This window comes from Vigna unguiculata, chromosome 5 (assembly GCF_004118075.2).
Source record: "Vigna unguiculata cultivar IT97K-499-35 chromosome 5, ASM411807v1, whole genome shotgun sequence".
In the NCBI taxonomy this organism is placed as follows: Eukaryota; Viridiplantae; Streptophyta; class Magnoliopsida; order Fabales; family Fabaceae; genus Vigna; species Vigna unguiculata.
The window spans coordinates 30,818,697-30,838,024 of NC_040283.1; the positions used below are offsets into that span (position 1 = coordinate 30,818,697).

The 19,328-nt window shown below is 37.7% G+C and overlaps 1 protein-coding gene across 1 annotated transcript; it reads right to left on the reverse strand.

Moving 5' to 3' along the window:
• Window positions 1-7,097: 7,097 nt before the first annotated feature.
• Window positions 7,098-8,069, reverse strand: LOC114184600. The gene has a single exon (XM_028071917.1). The coding sequence runs from the start codon at window positions 8,067-8,069 to the stop codon at window positions 7,098-7,100; it is 972 nt and encodes a 323-aa protein (XP_027927718.1).
• Window positions 8,070-19,328: the final 11,259 nt, after the last annotated feature.

The following is a 19,328-nucleotide window of genomic DNA, read 5'->3' on the forward strand; positions in this document are numbered from 1 at the left end:
GAAGTTAAGACTTATGCAACAAATGAAAAAAAAAGATGGATAAAAGAATAGCTGGGTTAGAAAAGAAGCTTGATGAAATTACAAGCTTGTTCAAAACTTCAACTCCAAAAATTGCAAAGGTGTGTGGAATTTGTACTTCAACAAGCCATTATTCTGATGAATGCCCTAGCATAACAGGAACTATTGTGGAGGAACCATCTCAAGCTTTTGCTGCCAACATGTTTAGAGGATATAGAACATCTCAGAATAATTATGACTTGTCCTCCAATAGGTATGATCCAAGTTGGAAAAATCATCCAAATATGAAATAGGGTAATCAACAACACGAGCAACCCTATGTTCCTCCTCAGATGAGACAACAACCTCAACCAGATGTTGCATCGATGGTAGAAAAATTTATGAATGTTGTGGTTGAGCAGAATGGTGAAGTAAAAAAGATGATTACTGACTTAACTCAAAGGGTGGAGAAGTTAGAATCTAAAGTTAATCAAGGATCAAGTCAACTACGTGCACAAACTATGGTCAACCCGCGTAATGTAAGTGCTATTACTTTAAGATCGAGTAAGCAAGTACGAGGACTTGAGGAAGCCCAAGAGAATGAAGATAAGGGAAACAAATTTACACCCATTGATAAAAGTGGAGGATCAGGCGAACCAATACCATGTGCATCTGAGACGCCTACACCCACTAATGACTCCAGGTTAGTATCCTTTAATTCTTCCCAATCTTATTCTCCCATTCCTCCCTATCCAAATCGTTTAAAACTGAAAACTAAGAAGTTAGAGGAGTTGGACCAAGAAATCTTGAATACTTTCAAGAAGGTAGAGATAAACATCCCTTTGTTGGATGCTATGAGGCAAATTCTGAAAAACGCCAAGCTTCTTAAAGAACTTTGCACCAATAGAAGGCGTGTTAGGGATAATGAGGTTGTGAACTTGGAAAGAAATGTATCAAGCTTGATCAAGAGACCTACCGAAATACCATAAAAATATAAGGATCCAGGTATGTTTTCTATCCCCTGTGTTATAGGAAGTATTAAGTTTGATAGTGCCATGTTAGATTTAGGAGCTTCTATAAATGTGATGCCTTTGTCGGTTTTTATTTCTCTTCATCTTGGACCTCTTAAGACTACAGGTGTGGTAATTCAAATGGCCAACCGTAGCATAGTTAACCCTGCACGTGTGTTAGAAGATGTGCTTGTCTGAGTGGACAAGTTAAATTTTCCTGCACATTTCTACATCTTGGACATGAAGGACAATGAAGGACAATGAAGGAATGAGTTCAACTACAATAATCTTGGGAAGACCGTTCATGATGATAGCACGTACCAAGATAGATGTGCATGCAAGATCATTGACAATGGAGATAGGAGACGAGAAGGTGTAGTTCAATGTGTTGGAAGCCATGAAGCACCCGATTGAAGACCATTCTTTGTTTTGTATTGATTTATTAAGTGATGTAGTGAACAATTTTGCTTTTAGTTTTTTTAACGCTTTTTCTGGTTTTTCTTCTTCTTTGGATTTTTCTTTTCTTTTTCGAATACGTCGTACACAATTTTAGACGACAAAGAATACTTTAAAACAGTTAATATCGAGGATGCGGTTTCACTAGATGATACCTATGTGGCGTCCGAGTGTGATGCTGAGGTGGCTAAAATTACCTTAGGTAATAAAATGTTGTCGTCTATAGAACAACCACCCACTTTGAAGTTGAAACCCTTACCATCTCATTTGAAATATGCTTATCTTGAGAGGGATGTGAAACTCCCTGTTACTATATTTGCCTTGCTTACTGATGAGCAGGAACAACAGTTGTTGTAGGTTATCAAAGATCACAAGAGAGCAGTAGGTTGGACGTTGGCATATATTCCTGGTATTAGTCCTTCTTTCTGCACGCATAGAATACTTTTGGAGGAGGATGCTAAGCCAGTAAGGCAGCCTCAGAGGAGATTGAATCCTCAACTGATGGAGGTTGTGAAGAAGAAAGTCACTAAGTTGCTACAAGCAGGTATTATATATCTTATTTTTAACAACATTTAGGTGAGTCCTGTACATGTGATCCCCAAGAAATCTAGGATCACCGTGGTCAAAAATGAGAAGAACGAGTTGATTCCTACTCATATTCAAAATAGCTGGAGGGTCTGCATTGATTACAGAAGACTAAACCAGGCCACCAGAAAAGATCATTTTCCCTTACCATTCATGGACTAGATGTTAGACAGATTGGCAGGTAAGTCTCATTACTATTTTCTTGATGGATTCTCTGGGTATTTTCAGATCTGTATAGCCTTAGAGGATCAACATAAGACCACCTTTACTTGTCCATTCGGTACATATGCTTATAGAAAGATGCCATTTGGCCTTTGCAATGCTCATGGAACATTTCAGCGTTGTATGATGAGTATTTTTACAGTTTTGTTGGAGCATTGTATTGAGGTTTTTATGGATGATTTTAGATCTTTTTATCATTGCTTGTCTAGTCTTACGAAAGTCTTGGAAAGATGTGAGGAAACTAACCTTGTTTTAAATTTTGAAAAATGTCATTTTAGGGTGGAACAAGGTATAGTTTTAAGACACGTTATTTCCAAGAATCGTATATCTGTAGATCCTGCTAAAATTGATATTATTTCACAGTTACCTTACCCCTCTTCTGTGAAAGAGGTTCGATCTTTTCTTGGATATGCAGGATTTTACAGGAGGTTTATCAAGGACTTCAGCAAGATAGGCAACCCTCTGTCCAACTTGCTGCAAAATGATGTACCATTTGACTTTGGAGAGAGATGCAAAGATGCTTTTGATAAATTGAAAAAGGCTCTTACCATCACTCCTATCATCCAGTAACCTGACTGGACATTACCATTCGAGTTGATGTGTGATGCATCAAACTTTACAGTAGGAGTGATGCTTGCACAAAGAGATGGGAAGCTACCATATGTGATATATTATGCATCCAGAACATTGGACGCAGCGTAGGCTAACTACACCACAACTGAGAAGAAATTATTAGCTGTTGTGTTTGCCTTGGACAAATTTAGACCGTATATACTTGGTTCCAAGGTAATTGTTTACACTGATCATGCAACATTAAAATTCCTTCTGAAGAAAGTAGATTCCAAGCCAAGGTTGATTAGATGGATGTTACTGCACCAAAAGTTTGATATTGAAATTCAAGATAGAAATAGGGCACATAACTTAGTAGTTGACCATCTTAGCAGAATTGAAAATGGAGAAGACAACATTCCTATTCAAGATGACTTTCCTTATGAAGTCCTCCTAGCATTGACTGTTGTGAAAGGTATGTTTCCTGAACCTTAGTTTGCTAACATTGTTAACTATTTGGTTGTTTCTGCTATTCCTCTCTCATTCTCCAAGTCTGAAAGAACCAAGCTGAAAAGTGAGGCAAAGTACTATATATGGGAAGATCCAATCTTATGGCGCATTGGTAGTGACCAAGTCATAAGGAGGTGTGTTCCAGATATTGAGATACCTTATGTGCTTGAGTTCTGTCATTTGTCCTGTTGTGGTGGACATTATGGCACACAAAGAACAGGTAGGAAGGTGTTGGATTGTGGATTATATTGGCCTACTATCTTTAAAGATGCATGGAGGGTGTATGAAAATTGTGAGCAGTGTCAAAGAGCAGCTAGATCCATTACAAGGAGGGACGAGATGCTTCAACAACCCTTGATTTTTTGTGGTATTCGATATTTGGGGTATTGATTTTATGGGTCCTTTTCCTCCTTCTTCTGGATTTTCTTATATTCTGCTTGTTGTAGACTATGCCTCAAAATGGGTGGAAGCCATAACTACAAGGACTAATGATGCTCGAGTTGTTATGAGTTTTGTCAGGTTTAATATTTTCTGTAGGTTTAGGATACCACGTGCCATCATCAGTGACCTGGGGACTCATTTTTGTAATAAACTTCTTGACAACATGTTGAAGAAGTATGGGGTGGCACATCGCGTTGCTACACCATATCACCCCCAAACTAATGGGCAAGTAGAGATCTCTAACAGGGAGATTAAAAAGATACTAGAGAAAGTAGTGAATCCTAGTCAAAGGGATTGGGCCATAAGATTGGATGATGCACTTTGGGCACATAGGACAGCTACAAAGCACCTATAGGTATGTCACCTTTTAGGGTGGTTTTTGGAAAGGCTTGTCACTTACCTGTGGAGATTGAGCATCGAGCCTATTAGGTCGTGAAAGCAGGCAACTTGGATTTGGAAGAAGTAGGGAAAGAGCGAAAGATTCAGTTGAAAGAACTAGAAGAGATTAGGCTTGCGGCCTATGCAAACTCAAAGTTCTACAAAGAGAAGACCAAGAAATTCCATGACAAAAGCTTGCTAGGAAGGACATTAAGGTAGGCCAAAAGGTGTTACTATATAAGTCTAGGTTAGGTCACATGAGTTGTAAGTTACGCTCCAAATGGGAAGGGTCATTTATCATTACAGAAATATTTCCTTATGGAGCAGTGGAGATCAAGGAAGAATCTTCAAATAGTTCTTTCAAAGTTAATGGACATTGTCTTCGGATATTTAATGAAAATCAAGATATGATGAATAAGATTGGATCTCCTTATGAATAAGGTATCTCAATATTTGGAACACACCTCCTTATGACTTGGTCACTACCAATGCACCATAAGATTGGATCTTCCCATATATAGTACTTTGCTTCACTTTTTAGCTTGGTACTTTCAGACTTGGAGAATGAGAGAGGAATAGCAAAAACAACCAAATAGTTAACAATGTCAGCAAACCAAGGTTCAGGAAACATACCTTTCACAATAGTCAATGCTAGGAGGACTTCATCAAGAAAGTCATCTTGAATAGGAATGTTATCTTTCCCATTTTCAATTCTGCTAACATGGTCAGCTACTAAGTTATGTGCCCCACTTCTATCTTGAATTTCAATGTCAAACTCTTGGAGCAGTAGCATCCATCTAATCAACCTTGGCTTCGAATTTGCTTTCTTAAGAAGGAATTTTAATGTTGTATGATCAATGTAAACAATTACCTTGGAACCAAGTATATACGGTCTAAATTTGTCCAAGGCAAACACAACAACTAATAATTCCTTCTCAGTTGTGGTGTAGTTAGCCTACGTTGCGTCCAATGTTCTGGAAGCATAATATATCACGTGGTAGCTTCCCATCTCTTTATGCAAGCACCGCTCCTACTGTAAAGTTTGATGCATCACACATCAACTCGAATGGTAATGTCTAGTCAAGTCGCTAGATGATAGGAGTGATGGTAAGCGCCTTTTTCAATGTATCAAAAGCATCTTTGCATCTCTCTCCAAAGTCAAATGGTACATCTTTTTGCAGCAAGTTGGAGAGAGGGTTGGCTATCTTGCTGAAGTCCTTGATAAACCTCCTTAAAATCCTACATGTCCAAGAAAAGATCGAACCTCTTTCACAGAAAAGGGGTAAGGTAATTGTGAAATAATATCAATTTTAGCAAGATCTACAGATATACCATTCTTGGAAATAACGTGTCTTAAATCTATACCTTGTTCCACCATAAAATGACATTTTTCAAAATTTAAAACAAGGTTTGTTTCCTCACATCTTTCCAAGACTTTCGCAAGACTAGACAAGCAATGATCAAAAGATGAACCATATACATTAAAATCATCCATAAAAACCTCAATACAGTGCTCCAACAAATCTGTAAAAATACTCATCATACAACGTTGAAATATCCCAGGAGCATTGCAAAGGTCAAATGGCATCTTTCCATAAGCATATGTACCGAATGGACAAGTAAAGGTGGTCTTATGTTGATCCTTTGGGGCTATACAGATTTGAAAATACCTAGAGAATCCATCAAGAAAGCAGTAATGAGACTTACCTGCCAATCTATCTAACATTTGGTCCATGAATAGAAGGAAAAATGGTCTTTCCTGGTGGCCTACTTTAGTCTTCTGTAATCAATGCAGACCCTCCAACTATTCTGAATACGAGTAGGAATCAACTCGTTCTTGTCATTTTTTATCACGGTGATCCCAGATTTCTTGGGGACCACATGTACAGAACTCACCCCAAGTGTTGTCAGAAATAGGATATATAATACCTGCTTATAGCAACTTAGTAACTTCCTTCTTCACAACCTTTATCAGTTGAGGATTCAATCTCCTTTGAGGCTGCCTTACTGGCTTAGCATCCTCCTCCAAAAGTATTTTGTGCATGCAGAAAAAAGTGGGTGGTTGTTCTATAGACGACAACATTTTATTGCCTAAGATAATTTCAGCCACCTCAGCATCACACTCGGACGCCACATAGGTATCATCTAGTGAAACTGCATCCTCAATATCACCTGTTTTAAAGTTTTCTTTGTTGTCTAAAATTGTGTACGACGTATTCGAAAAAGAAAAGAAAAATCCAAACAAAAAGAAAAACTAGAAAAAGCATCCAAAAAAACCAAAAGCAAAATTGTTCACTACATCTCTTAATAAATCAATACAAAACAAAGAATGGTCTTCAGTCGGGTTCTTCATGGCTTCCAACACATTGAACTGCACCTTCTCGTCTCCTATCCCCATAGTCAATGATCCTACATGCACATCTATCTTGGTACGTGTTGTCATCATGAACAATCTTCCCAAGATTATTGTAGTTGAACTCATTCCTTCATTATCCTTCATGTCCAAGATGTAGAAATCTGCATGAAAAATTAACTTGTCCACTCAGACAAGCACATCTTCTAACACACGTGCAGGGTTAACTATGCTACAATTGGCCAGTTGAATGACCACACTTGTAGTCTTAAGAGGTCTAATATGAAGAGAATTAAAAACTGACAAAGGCATTACATTTATAGAAGCTCTTAAATCTAACATGGCACTGTTAAACTTAGTACTTCCTATAACACAGGGACAGAAAACATACTTGGATCCTTGCATTTTTGTGGTATTTCGATAGGTCTCTTGATCATGATTGATACATTTCATCCCAAGTTCACAACCTCATTATCCATAACATGCCTTCTATTGGTGCAAAGTTCTTTAAGAAACTTGGCGTATTTCGGAATTTGCCTCACAGCATCCAACAAAGGGATGTTTATCTCTACCTTCTTGAAAGTATTCAAGATTTCTTAGTCCAACTCCTCCAACTTCTTAGTTTTCGGTTTCAAACGGTTTGGATAGGGAGGAATGGGAGAATAAGATTGGGAAGAATTAGAAGAAGAAGAAGAATTAGAGGATACTAACTTGGAGTTATTAGTGGGTGTAGGAGTCTCAGATGTACATGGTATTGGTTCGCCTGATCCTCCACTTTTATCAATGGGTGCAAATTTTTTTTCCTTATCTTCATTCTCTTGGGCTTCCTCAAGTCCTCGTACCTGCTTACCCAATCTTAAAGTAATAGCGCTTACATTACACGGGTTGACCACAGTTTGTGCAGGTAGTTGACTTGATCCTTGATTAACTTTAGATTCTAACTTCTCCACCCTTTGAGTTAAGTTAGTAATCGTCGTTTTTACTTCACCATTCTGCTCAACCACAACCTTCATAAAATTTTCTACCACCGATGCAACATCTAATTGAGGTTGTTGTTTCATTTGAGGAGGAACATAGGGTTGCTCGTGTTGTTGATTACCCCATTTCATATTTGGATGATTTTTCCAACTTGGATCATACCTATTAGAGGACAAGTCATAATTATTCTGAGATGTTCTATTTTCTCCAAACATGTTGGCAGCAAAAGCTTGAGATGGTTCCTCCACAATAGTTCTTGTTAAGCTAGGGCATTCATTAGTATAATGGCTTGTTGAAGTACAAATTCCACACACCTTTGCACTTTTTGGAGTTGAAGTTTTGAACAAGCTTGCAATCTCATCAAGCTTCTTTCCTAACCCAACTATTCTTTCATTCATCTTTTTTTCATTTGCTGGATAAGTCTCAACTTCGTGCACTCCCCTTAACGACGTTACTGAATTTGCTCTTGTTTCATATTGTTGGCTATCAGTTGCCTTTCGTTCAATCAACTCTCTAGCAGCTTGTGGCAATTCATCCAGAAAAGATCCTCCGCTTGCAGCATCTACCCATTGTCTGTCTGAGGAACTCATTCCTTCATAAAAGTATTGAATGAGGGAATGCTCTTGCATTTGATGTTAAGGACAAGATGCACAGAGTTTGTTGAATCTTTCCCAATATTCACTAAGGGTTTCTCCTTCTTGTTGCTTAATTCCATAAATTTCTCTACGAACTCCAGCCACTCGAGATGCAGGGAAATATTTCTGAAGAAAAATTCTTTCCATAGTTGCCTAATTAGTGATTCTCAACGAAAGGTAGTACCATCAATCATGTGTCGCTCCTTGAAGAGTAAAAGCAAAAGCTCTCATTTTGAAGGTTTCTAACGCGATCGTGGGAGATCTAAAGTTTTCCTAGATCATATGGAATTGCCTTAAGTGTTTGTGTGGATTCTCTCCTGATCCATGAAATTGTGGCAAGGCCTTTAGTAGGTCAGTCTTGAGCTCACACTACCCTTCTAGATATTGGATGTTGTTGTTGATGATGGGATTGTTGGATGTGGCCAACTGTCTAATGGTTCTCTCCTTCATTATGTTTGGATCTGGATCTGATGAAGGATCAAAAGATATGTATGTGAATGGAGGGGATGAAGGTATTGTTTTTGTAGTAGCTTCAGATGTAGAAGGTGTTCTCTCAGTAGAACACTCGAATTCAAGTCTTCTACGTGCTTTGCGCAAGTTCCGTTCAAGTTCCGGATCCAATTGATAGATTATACTCGGGTTGGCTCGAGTCATGCACTACGCAGTCTGAAGACATTCCTTTCTTTTTTATTTTTTTCCTTGTTAGTGTTTTCTAAAAAGATTTCAAGAAAGAAAGAATTTAAGATGTTGTTGGTTTCACTCCCAAGAAAGAGAGGTGTGTCACAGTGGACAACTTAAATACCAAGTCTTTCCTAGCCAGAGTTTTCCCAACTAATCTCAAACTATTTCTAAAGAGAAATTCTTAATCAAAACAAAAACAAAAATTTTGCTAGAAATATCGAAAACAACTAAAGACTACAAAAAAACTCAAACTCTATTAAACATAAATGCGTTAAAAAAATAAAATAAAAATAAAATAAAACAAAGAAAATTAAATAAATGAATAAGAATCAAAATAAAGAAAATACTAACCGTATTTCCCGACAACAATGCCGAATTTGATATCGTTGTCATTGACGCAATCAAATTACCACTACTTAACTTTAGCACTTCAATATTGTTAAGTTAGTAGTGAAAAACTAGTTAGGGTTAAGATAACCCTGAGTCGTCTCTCAATGAATACGAAATTGATTTCAAATATTTGACTCTTATAAAAATGCAATTAAAACTAGTAACTATAAAAATATGGGGTTTTGATATGCAAAGAGTAATTGACACGCAAATAAAAGATTGTAAACACAGTAATAGTAAATAGGTCAATTCAACTGCTCTTTCAAAATAGGATTCATCATTGGTTTTCTAAAGATTATTGTTATTGATTTCTTGTTTAAGATTTCAAATTAATCAATGTAACTTCTTAATTAGTTTGTTGACGTCCTCACTTTTAACCAAAGTAACGTCTCAATTAAAAGCAAGAACTTTGTAGATTAGTCCTAGTAAATTTAACCAAAGTAACTTCTCAATTAAACATTACTAGTCTTAATCATGTTTATTCTTTTAGACCTTATATATAGTAAAAAGTTAATTAATCAAAGTAAGTTCTTGATTAATTCTAATCTAAGTTTCTACTTCTAATCAAAGTAACTTCTCAATTATTAGCAAAAACTCATGCAATCATATGAAAGTTTCTAAAAAGTAATCAAAGTAACTTCTTAATTAAAATTTAAAAACCCTTAGATTCATATGATTGTTATGTTAGATTTAACATTATGCTAACTTGCTATAATGTAAAATTCATTACTTTAACTAGATTAAGAACTAAAAGACATAGATGAAAAATAAATCTCAACCAGAATCAAAAGAACAAATAAGTTAATTCATCTAACCTCAGAATCCAGTTAAGAAATTATAGTGGAATCAACCCTAAAAGCTTAGCCCTCCATGGCTTGGATGGAATACATGATAATATGATGAAGGAAGGAAAAATAAAAGAAAAGGAAAATGAGAGATTTGGTAGATGACGGTATTTGTCAGAACCATAGAGTTCTAAGTGTCCTTCTTCTACTCCTTTAGGCCTCTTTTGGACTTTCTTTATCTGTTTGGTTGCTAAAATCTTTTATCTTTATTTAATTAATTAGCAATTTAATTCCTGTCCAATTTTTAATTTTGTCTCTCTTGTTTGACCATTTTTGCAATATTAATCAGAATTTGACCTGAATTGACCAAAGTTGAGTGTTGCGTTGACCAGTTGACCTGTTGACTGCCCTATGAGAGGCTGACACGTGAGAGAGTGCTTTCTTTCCAAACTAGGGTTTCTTCCTCCATGGTTTCTCCCTCCTTTGGCTGCGACGAGGTGCAATGCGGCTGTCATGGAAATGCTTGTGGCTGCCGCTTCAGACGTGATGAATGTTGGCCTGTTGCAATTCCAATGGTGACCGACGAAAAGGTCAGGCGTGGTGGTTGCTCCGACGTTGATGAGATGGTGCAGATCTGTGGACTTCTCTGGCACGATGATGGAGTTCGAAGGTTCAAATTGCTGGTGCGTGAAGGTTGTTGCAGGCGTTGCTGTGATGGCGCGAACTCACGGTACAAAGATGATGGAAGATGGCTCGATCTGCAGCGGTGAAGAATGAAAGTGTTGTTACTGCAATGGTGGTGCAGGTGCAGGTGCGGTGGTCGCGCAATGGTTGCTGTAGAGATGGTGGCGGCTGCGAAGATGTACGCAGTGCAGATGCGAGCAGCAGTGATCTAGGCGAGGTCCGTGAATGGCGTAGGTGCAGAGATGATGGAGGTGCATTTGCGGCTGTTGCAGATCCAATGGTTACGCTGCTGCAGATTCGCGCGGCTTCCATGGATGGTGGAGCTCCTGTTTTTCTTCTTCGCCAATGGAGGTGCTGCTGTCGTACGTTCACGAACGGTGATGCGTGGACGACGAAGATCTGGTGCGAAGATGGTGGTTGCTGTTGTACGAGAAGATGGTGTGTTGCAGATGGTGCGAGAAGATGGAGGACGGCATGGAGATTGCGGTGGCTGCCAGCGGTGGTTCAAGCTTCCATGGCTGCTGCTGGTGTGTTGCAGGTGTGATGGCTGTCGTGCGTCGCTTATGGTGGCCAACGTGATTTCCGGTGCGTTTCTATGGTGGTGGTCGTGACTGGTGCATGTGGTGGTGGCTACTGTGGAGAGTGGCGGCTGCCGACATGGTGATGGTGGAAGAGGAGGAAGATTATAGTTAGGGTTTCATGTGTGAGATTGAGGAAGATGATGATGTGGCAGTGTATAATTGGTGCAGATGTGTTTACAAGGATAATGACACATATAAGCATATGGTTGGCCTACTTTGAAAGGTGGGGATTGCCACATGACATAATCTGGTTGAGATGGGTTTAAGTGGTTGGAGGGGTGCAACTTAGTAAAAGCTGAGAGTGCAGAACAGGCTTTTGTGGTCCACTCGCAGGAGGAGTGTGTAAAAAAAAACTGGGGGTGCATTTAGCTCCTGAATTATTCTTTTCTAGAATTTCTTGATTTTGGACTTATTAACTTTAAATATTTCAAATCCACACTTTTAATAACCCAAATTAAACTTCAGCTGCATTAACAAACGTTAGAATATCCAATAATATTTTATGCAACTAAAATCAATTTTTACACCATTTTTAACTTACGTACTCAATAAATCCAATAATCACAAATTTTGATTAAATTAATCCTTAAGCACAAAAATTCTATTAAATCCCCAAATTTAAACATTAAATGAGGGGAAAAATTTGAACTCATCAGACACTTAAATCTAAAATGAATAAGCAAATAGAGGTGTACCCAAAAGAAAATAAAAGGAAAAGAAATTGGGTTACAACAGAAGAGAAAAAATAGAAAGAAAGATGGTTGGAACAAGCATTGGACTCATGGCACTTGCACATTGTTGACTATTCTTTTTAGTAGTGAGTCTTACTTGTCATGTAAAACAAAGTTCTTCGATAGCTCAGCCATATTACAAGCCCAAAAGACCTTAGTGATCTTTGCCAATCATGTGTACATAGCAGTTAGGAATGAAAATATAAAGTCAAGTGGACAATTGCAAAGGATGCTAAGAGAGCAAACACTTTGACCACTTGGGTGGATGCAATCATGCACTTAAATAGAAAATCATTTGAGAGAACATGTGTTTGATCTTTAGCTATGATAACTGAACTGCATTTGTGTCTAACTGATTTCGTTGGTTCCAATTCAAGTACTTGATTGCATTTCTCTTAACTTTTTTATGAAGTGTGAATTATAGATTCCTAAACCAACCATGATCAAATCTTTTTGAAACCATTATGTCTAACTATTTCAAGCTTTGCTTAGGGATAAACAAAGAACTAAAGTTGGTGCATGTTAGAAAATGATTACTCAAATAATACTATTAATAATAAAAATTATTAGAGCTACTAACATGTATATGAATCAAAGAATATTAATCATAGATCAATAATTATAATAACAATAATAAACAAAAAATAAACAAGGAAAGGAGTAGAAATATCCTAAGTTGAGGCACGCATAGCGTTATCTTTAGAGAGAAAACGCCCCTACTGCACAGGGCTAAACAAATACACAATCATATGTGTTTCAAATCATATGCATTTCTCTCCCAAGATACAACAACCCGTCAGATTGATCGAGTGCAACGAAGGATCTCCGAATCTTATGAACACCACTGTCTTAAAGATAATATAGAGAAAAAAAATAACACTTTTAAGAAAAACTCTAGTGTTTGTTGTCTTTGTTGTTCTGTCTCTCTTCATGCACCTAGGTGGTATTTATAGGTAGAAAAGCGAGACAACGAAGTAAATAGTAATAAGAATATAGTCGTTAGCCATTAAAAACATTAACCCATAAATTAAAGGTCTATAAAATCATAAGTAATAATAAGTTTTTTTATTTTAATTATTTATTTTTTAAATTATACTAAAATATTTCTAACAATCCCCCACATAATTTAAAAAATAAAATTAAACAAAATATATTATCTTTTAAAACAAAATATTGTAGTTCAGTGTAAGGAACCTTCCGGGTCTGACCCTTACACCTGGTGCTTATAAACTTCCACCCGAAAAAATGTAGAGACTTGATTGTCTTGAGTTACATCCCCTGTGACCGGATTTTAGTAAATAACACATACAATATTGATATTCATTATAGGTTCTAATCAATGGGTGCACATTACGAGAGGAAAAATTGGCATATTGTTGCTTGAGTGATGAGGCTTTAGTTGGTTAAAGATTATACCATAACCAAACCTCAATTTTTAATGGAGATTATACTCCAAGATAAAGAGGTAGTCCATTCCAAAATTTTCACAAATTATTTGCTCTTCATAGCCTAAATTGTTATTGTTATAACTTACAATTACAATATCACTGATTTAACTTACAACGTATCTTAATTCATGCCTCAGTAAAATGCACACGGATATACAACTTTCGATCTAAAATCAGTGAGGATAAAGTTTACTCTATCCAATCATTCAATATTTCTGATAACAATGGTCTTTTAGAAAGTTTAATATTAATGTTAATATTGAAGCATGCGTACTATGAAAGTGTTCAATTGGAGAAGCTAAAGGATCCCACTAATGGGATTACATATGATATCATTAGAGAGGTATTACAACTTTACAAAACTGTAATTTCCAAGCTTTAATATGATAAGTAATTTTCTAACAAAGGACATTAAATATGTGTATTACATAATGTAGTTGTTGTATTATCATTATTTTTTATCACCGGATAATAATATTATTATTATTATCAGTATAGATATGTTAGGAATCCAAGTGTGAGTCTAAGTCCCACATTGACCAGAATTGAGAAAGTAGAGCACCATAAAGGCCCATAAACCCATTGCCTTAAGGTTTTGGGTTGAGAGTGGTGTCAGTGTCTTATGTGGTTGGGCTCAGGTCTCATTGGTGTTGTTCTCCCCAGTGAAACCCCCTCTGTAAAACCTGACAAGTGGTATCAAGAGCCATTTTTCTTAGTATGCTTTGTGGTTGCAGCATTGTCTGATCTTCCACATCAGAAAAGATTTGGTTTCTATTTTTTTCTTCTTGGGGATCTCAGTTTAGAGAAGTAGTGGGAGCTTTGGTCAAAGGCAGCAGAAGCTTTGGTCAAAGGCAGCAGGAGCTTTGGTCAAAGGCAGCAGGAGCTTTGGTCAAAGGCAGCAGGAGCTTTGGTCAAAAGCCGCAGCAGGAGCTTTGGTCAAAAGCCGCAGCAGGAGCTTTGGTCAAAAGCCGCAGCAGGAGCTTTGGTCAAAAGCAGCAGGAGCTTTCATCAAAGCAGCAAGAGCAATGGCATTGGAATAAGGGAAGGTGAGGATTGAGAAGTTTGATGGCAGTGACTTCAGGTTCTGGAAGATGCAGATAGAGGACTACCTGTATCAGAAGAAGTTGTATCTACCCTTAACAGGGCAGAAGCCAACTGACATGGAGCAGGCGGAATGGGATTTGTTAGATCGGCAGACACTCGGTGTGATCCGATTGACATTAGCCAAGAATGTTGCGTTCAACATCATGAACGAGAACACAACCGTAGATTTGATGAAGGCATTGTCAAATATGTATGAGAAGCCATCTGCAGCCAATAAAGTGTATTTGATTCGCAGACTAGTCAACCTAAAAATGGGTGAAGGTAACTCGATTACTAATCATATTAGTGAATTCAATACAATTATTGCGCAGTTGACATCAGTGCAGATAACATTTGATGATGAGGTGAAAGCATTAATTTTATTATCATCTCTTCCGGAAAGTTGGAGTGCAACTGTTACTGCAGTTAGTAATTCTGCAAGTAATAGTAAGTTGAAGCTTGATAACATCCGTGACTTGATCTTAAGCGAAGATGTTCGCAGGAAAAGTTCAGGGGAATCTTCCAGTTCTAGTTCCGGTTCAGCATTGAGTACTGAAACTAGAGGAAGAAGTAGCCAGAAAGGTCGTAATCAAGGCCGAGGCAGATCAAAGTCTAGAGAGAAATCAAAACCAAAATTCCGGAATGATATCACTTGTTGGAATTGTCAGAAAAGGGGTCACTTTACAAATCAATGTAGGGCTCCAAGGAAGAACAACAACAACAAGAGGCAAGATAGTGATCAATCAGCAAATGCAGCAACTGATGAAATTGAAGATGCACTATTATGTAGTCTAGATTGTTCTATTGATTCATGGATTATAGACTCAGGTGCGTCATTTCATACTACACCTTCTTTAGAACTATTATCTAACTATGTTCCAGGAAAGTTTGGGAAGGTCTACCTTGCAGATGGGAAATCTCTTGATATTATAGGAAGAGGTGATATCAATATCAGAACCTCTAATGGAAGTGTGTGGACTTTGAAGAATGTCAGACATATTCCAGCCTTAAAGAGAAACTTAATATCTATAGGGCAGTTGGATGATGAGGGGCATTACACCACCTTTGGAGATGGACACTGGAAAGTAATGAAAGGTAATCTTGTTGTTGCTCGTGGGAAGAAGCAAGGATCTCTTTACATGATTGCAGATGAGGATATGATATCAGTTGCAAAAGTTGGCAACAGTTCCTCTTTGTGGCATCAGAGACTTGGGCATATGAGTGAGAAAGGAATGAAGCTCATGGTCTCTAAAGGTAAAATACCTAACTTGAAGCATGTTGACGTTGGACCTTGCGAACATTGTATCTTTGGAAAGCAGAAAAAGGTTAGCTTCTCCAAAACAAGTAAGTCGTCTAAAGTTGAAAGACTAGCACTAGTGCATACAGATGTTTGGGAGCCAGCTCCAGTGAAATCTCTTGGAGGTTCACAGTATTACGTAACCTTCATTGATGACTCTACAAGAAAGGTATGGGTTTATTTTCTTAAAAATAAATCTGATGTGTTTTCTGTGTTTAAAAGGTGGAAACAGGAGGTTGAGACTCAAACAGGTTTAAAGATTAAATGTTTGAAGTCTGATAATGGTGGAGAATATGACAGTAATCAATTCAAGGAGTTTTGTTCAGAGAATGGGATCAGAATGATCAAGACGATTCCAGGAACACCAGAACAAAACGGTGTGGCAGAAAGAATGAACAGAACCTTGAATGAGAGAGCAAGATGTATGAGAATCCAGTCAGGATTACCCAAGGTATTTTGGGCAGATGCAATAAGCACAGCAGCCTATCTCATAAACAGAGGACCATCAGTTCCTTTAGGCTATCAGTTACCTGAAGAAGTATGGTCTGGAAATGAGGTAAACCTTTCACATCTGAAAGTTTTTGGTTGTGCTTCATATATTTTGTTGAACTCTAATAGTAGAGATAAATTGGACCCTAAGGCAAAGCGATGCTATTTCATTGGCTATGGATCTGACATGTATGGCTACAGGTTTTGGGATGACCAAAACAAGAAAATTATCAGAAGTAGAAATGTTACTTTTAATGAAAACATGTTCTATAAGGACAGGACTGCAGAATTTGCAAATGCAAATAAAAAGCCAGAGCAGGTATCATTAGAAGAAGTTTCAGAAAGTGATGTAGCCAACAGAAGGCATAATACAGATGTAGAGCCTGAGTCAGAGCCCGAGTCAGAGTTTGGGTCAGAACCTGAACAGATAGTAGAGTCAGTAACTCCTGAATTACCGACTAGAAGGTCTAGCAGAACCATTGTAGCACCACAAAGGTACTCCCCTTCATTGCATTACTTGTTGTTGACTGATGCTGGTGAGCCAGAGCATTTTGCTGAGGCTATGCAGGGAGGTGAATCTATTAAGTGGGAGCTAGCAATGGAAGATGAGATAAAGTCTCTTCAGAAGAATAAGACATGGTCTTTAACCAAGCTTCCAGAAGGAAAGAAGGTTTTGCAAAACAGGTGGGTCTATCGGTTAAAAGAAGAACCAGATGGCAGCAAACGATATAAGGCCAGACTCGTAGTGAAAGGGTTCCAACAGAGACAAGGAATTGACTTCACAGAAATTTTCTCTCCTGTTGTCAAGATGACTACCATCAGAGTTGTCTTGAGTATAGTAGCTGCAGAAAATCTTCATCTGGAGCAGTTAGATGTGAAAACTGCATTCCTACATGGAGATCTTGAGGAAGAAATCTTTATGGCACAACCAAAAGGTTTTGAAGTACAAGGCAAAGAGAATCTTGTATGCAAGCTTCATAAAAGTTTGTATGGGTTGAAACAAGCACCGCGACAATGGTATAAGAAGTTTAATGAGTTTATGAGAAACTCAGGATTTCACATATGTGAAGAAGATCATTGTTGTTATGTGAAGAAATATATTGATAGTTATATCATTCTTGCCTTGTATGTTGATGACATGTTGATTGCTGGTGCTAATATGGCAGAAATTGACAGGTTGAAGAAACAATTGTCAGAAAATTTTGAAATGAAGGATCTTGGTCCAGCCAAGCAAATTCTTGGTATGAGAATTTCCAGGGATAGATCTAAAGGTATTCTAAATTTATCTCAGGAAAAATATATTGAAAAATTGCTTAGCAGGTTCAATGTTGGAAATGCTAAAACCAGGAATACACCTTTGGGAACTCACTTAAAGTTCTCAAAAAGGCAATCTTCTCAGACAGAGGAAGAAGAAAATCACATGTCTAAAGTGCCATATGCATCTGCAGTAGGGAGCTTGATGTATGCTATGGTTTGCACCAGACCTGATATAGCACATGCAGTGGGAGTTGTGAGCAGGTTTCTATCCAATCCCGGAAAGGAGCATTGGGAAGGAGTGAAGTGGATATTGAGATATTTGAAGGGCACTTCAAAGATGCATTTGTCCTTTAAAAGAAGTAATCTCACTTTACAGGGGTTTTCTGATGCAGATTTGGGAGGTGATTTGGATGGTAGAAAGAGCACAACAGGTTATATTTTTACGTTGGGTGGCACAGCTATCAGTTGGAAGTCCAAACTTCAAGGAAGAGTCTCCCTTTCAACCACTGAAGCTGAATATATAGCTATCTCAGAAACAGCAAAAGAGATGATATGGTTGAAGAATCTTCTAAAAGAATTAGGAAAAGGGCAAGATGAACCTTCATTGTTCAGTGACAGTCAAAGTGCCATATGTCTTGCTAAAAATCCAATTCTTCACTCCAGATGCAAACACATTGAATTGAAGTATCATTTTATCAGAAACTTGATAAATGATGGAGATTTGATTTTGTTGAAGATTCCAGGTGCAGAGAATCCAGCTGATATGTTAACCAAGACTGTCACAACAACTAAGTTGAGGCTTTGCATTGCCTCAACTGGCCTTCGAGAAGATTGATGATGAAGGCACTACACTAGGTGGTAATGTAAATCAAACCCCAAGTGGGAGAATTGTTAGAATTATGGTGCTTGATTTAGTCCCACATCGCTTAGAATAGTGAGTTGTGGTTCTCTATTTTACTATATAAGAGACTCTATGTAAAGCTTTAAGATACACCAAAAATACAAATACTTCCTAGTGTAGTCGTGGACGTAGGCATACACATTGTAGCCGAACCACGTTAAATTCTCTGTGTCTATTTTTTCTCTCCTTTATTCTTTCCTTTATTGCCTTGTTCCTGACAAGTGGTATCAGAGCCGATGGTTAATACCGGCTCAGACGACTGCAGTACCAGTATGGTCCTAGTATCGAAAGTCTTCCTGGCAAGAGTCCCAGGTAAGGGTTCCAGGTAAGCGTGTCCCGTTAAGAAAAAAAAACGGCGGTACAGAAAAGGGCAGAATAGGAGTACTCGTGGTTGGGAATGCTTCCGCTGGAGGGGGAGTGTACCAATGTGGTTGAAGGGACTCACCCTTGAGGGGGAGAATGTTAGGAATCCAAGTGTGAGTCTAAGTCCCACATTGACCAGAATTGAGAAAGTAGAGCACCATATAAGGATAAAGGCCCATAAACCCATTGCCTTAAGGTTTTGGGTTGAGAGTGGTGTCAGTGTCTTATGTGGTTGGGCTCAGGTCTCATTGGTGTTGTTCTCCCCGGTGAAACCCCCTCTGTAAAACCTGACATAGATAGACACACGTTTTATTTTTATTTGTTTTGGGATCACAGCATTTTTTTTATTTGTTTAGTAAATGATTTATTTTAAATATTTCACCTCAAAAGAGCACTTACAATTAATAAATTAATAAAACTGAAAAATTATTATTTCTATTATGATAATTATAATGAATTTGTAATCGTTATTATTATTATATTTCTATAAACATAATATTATTATTATTATTATTATTATATTA